The sequence below is a fragment of the Chaetura pelagica genome, unplaced genomic scaffold, assembly GCF_000747805.2.
Source record: "Chaetura pelagica isolate M959 unplaced genomic scaffold, ChaPel_1.0 scaffold171, whole genome shotgun sequence".
Taxonomy (NCBI): domain Eukaryota; kingdom Metazoa; phylum Chordata; class Aves; order Apodiformes; family Apodidae; genus Chaetura; species Chaetura pelagica.
In genome coordinates, this window is record NW_009952066.1 from 1112054 (window position 1) to 1112493 (window position 440).

At 61.6% G+C, this 440-nt stretch overlaps 1 protein-coding gene across 1 annotated transcript in view; it reads right to left on the reverse strand.

Annotated features, from left to right (window-relative positions):
- The window catches only part of NPHP1 (nephronophthisis 1 (juvenile)), a 22998-nt gene extending 22852 nt beyond the window's left edge, over window positions 1–146 (reverse strand). Inside the window, exon 1 of the mRNA XM_010004994.1 lies at window positions 72–146. Within this exon, the coding sequence (XP_010003296.1) occupies window positions 72–146 (75 nt within the window). The remainder of the gene's footprint in view (window positions 1–71) is intronic.
- Window positions 147–440: the final 294 nt, after the last annotated feature.

A 440-nucleotide genomic window follows, 5' to 3' on the forward strand; every position in this document is an offset into this window, starting at 1 on the left:
TCACTTAACCTGCTCATTCACGCAGCTATTTCACCGCTTCGTGTCCCCGCAGGTCTCTTTCCCACGCGCACCCGCCTAATGAGATTCACCAGCCGCCACCAGTGCCCGAAAGGTACGGGTTTTGCTAATAAGAGAAACAAACGCATCGAGAACAGTCACGTCACGATTTTTGCCAGTTTTAATGAGCCGGCAGCGCGGCCGGGCAGGGGCAGAGCCGCAGCAGGGTCCCAGGAAGGCAAGCGGGGACACGCAAGAGATACACGCGGTGTCCATGTCGCGACATCCTCAGCATCGCGTTGGGTCCGTCCGACGCAGCTCCCAGCTCGTTTCCCGCAGGACAGGAGCGTGTCCCCGGCATCCCTGCGACGTGCGTGGGCTCTTCCCGGCCAGCGCTCGGACGCGGTTTCCACCAGCCCTTCCCAAAGCAGCTCCGCTTCCCT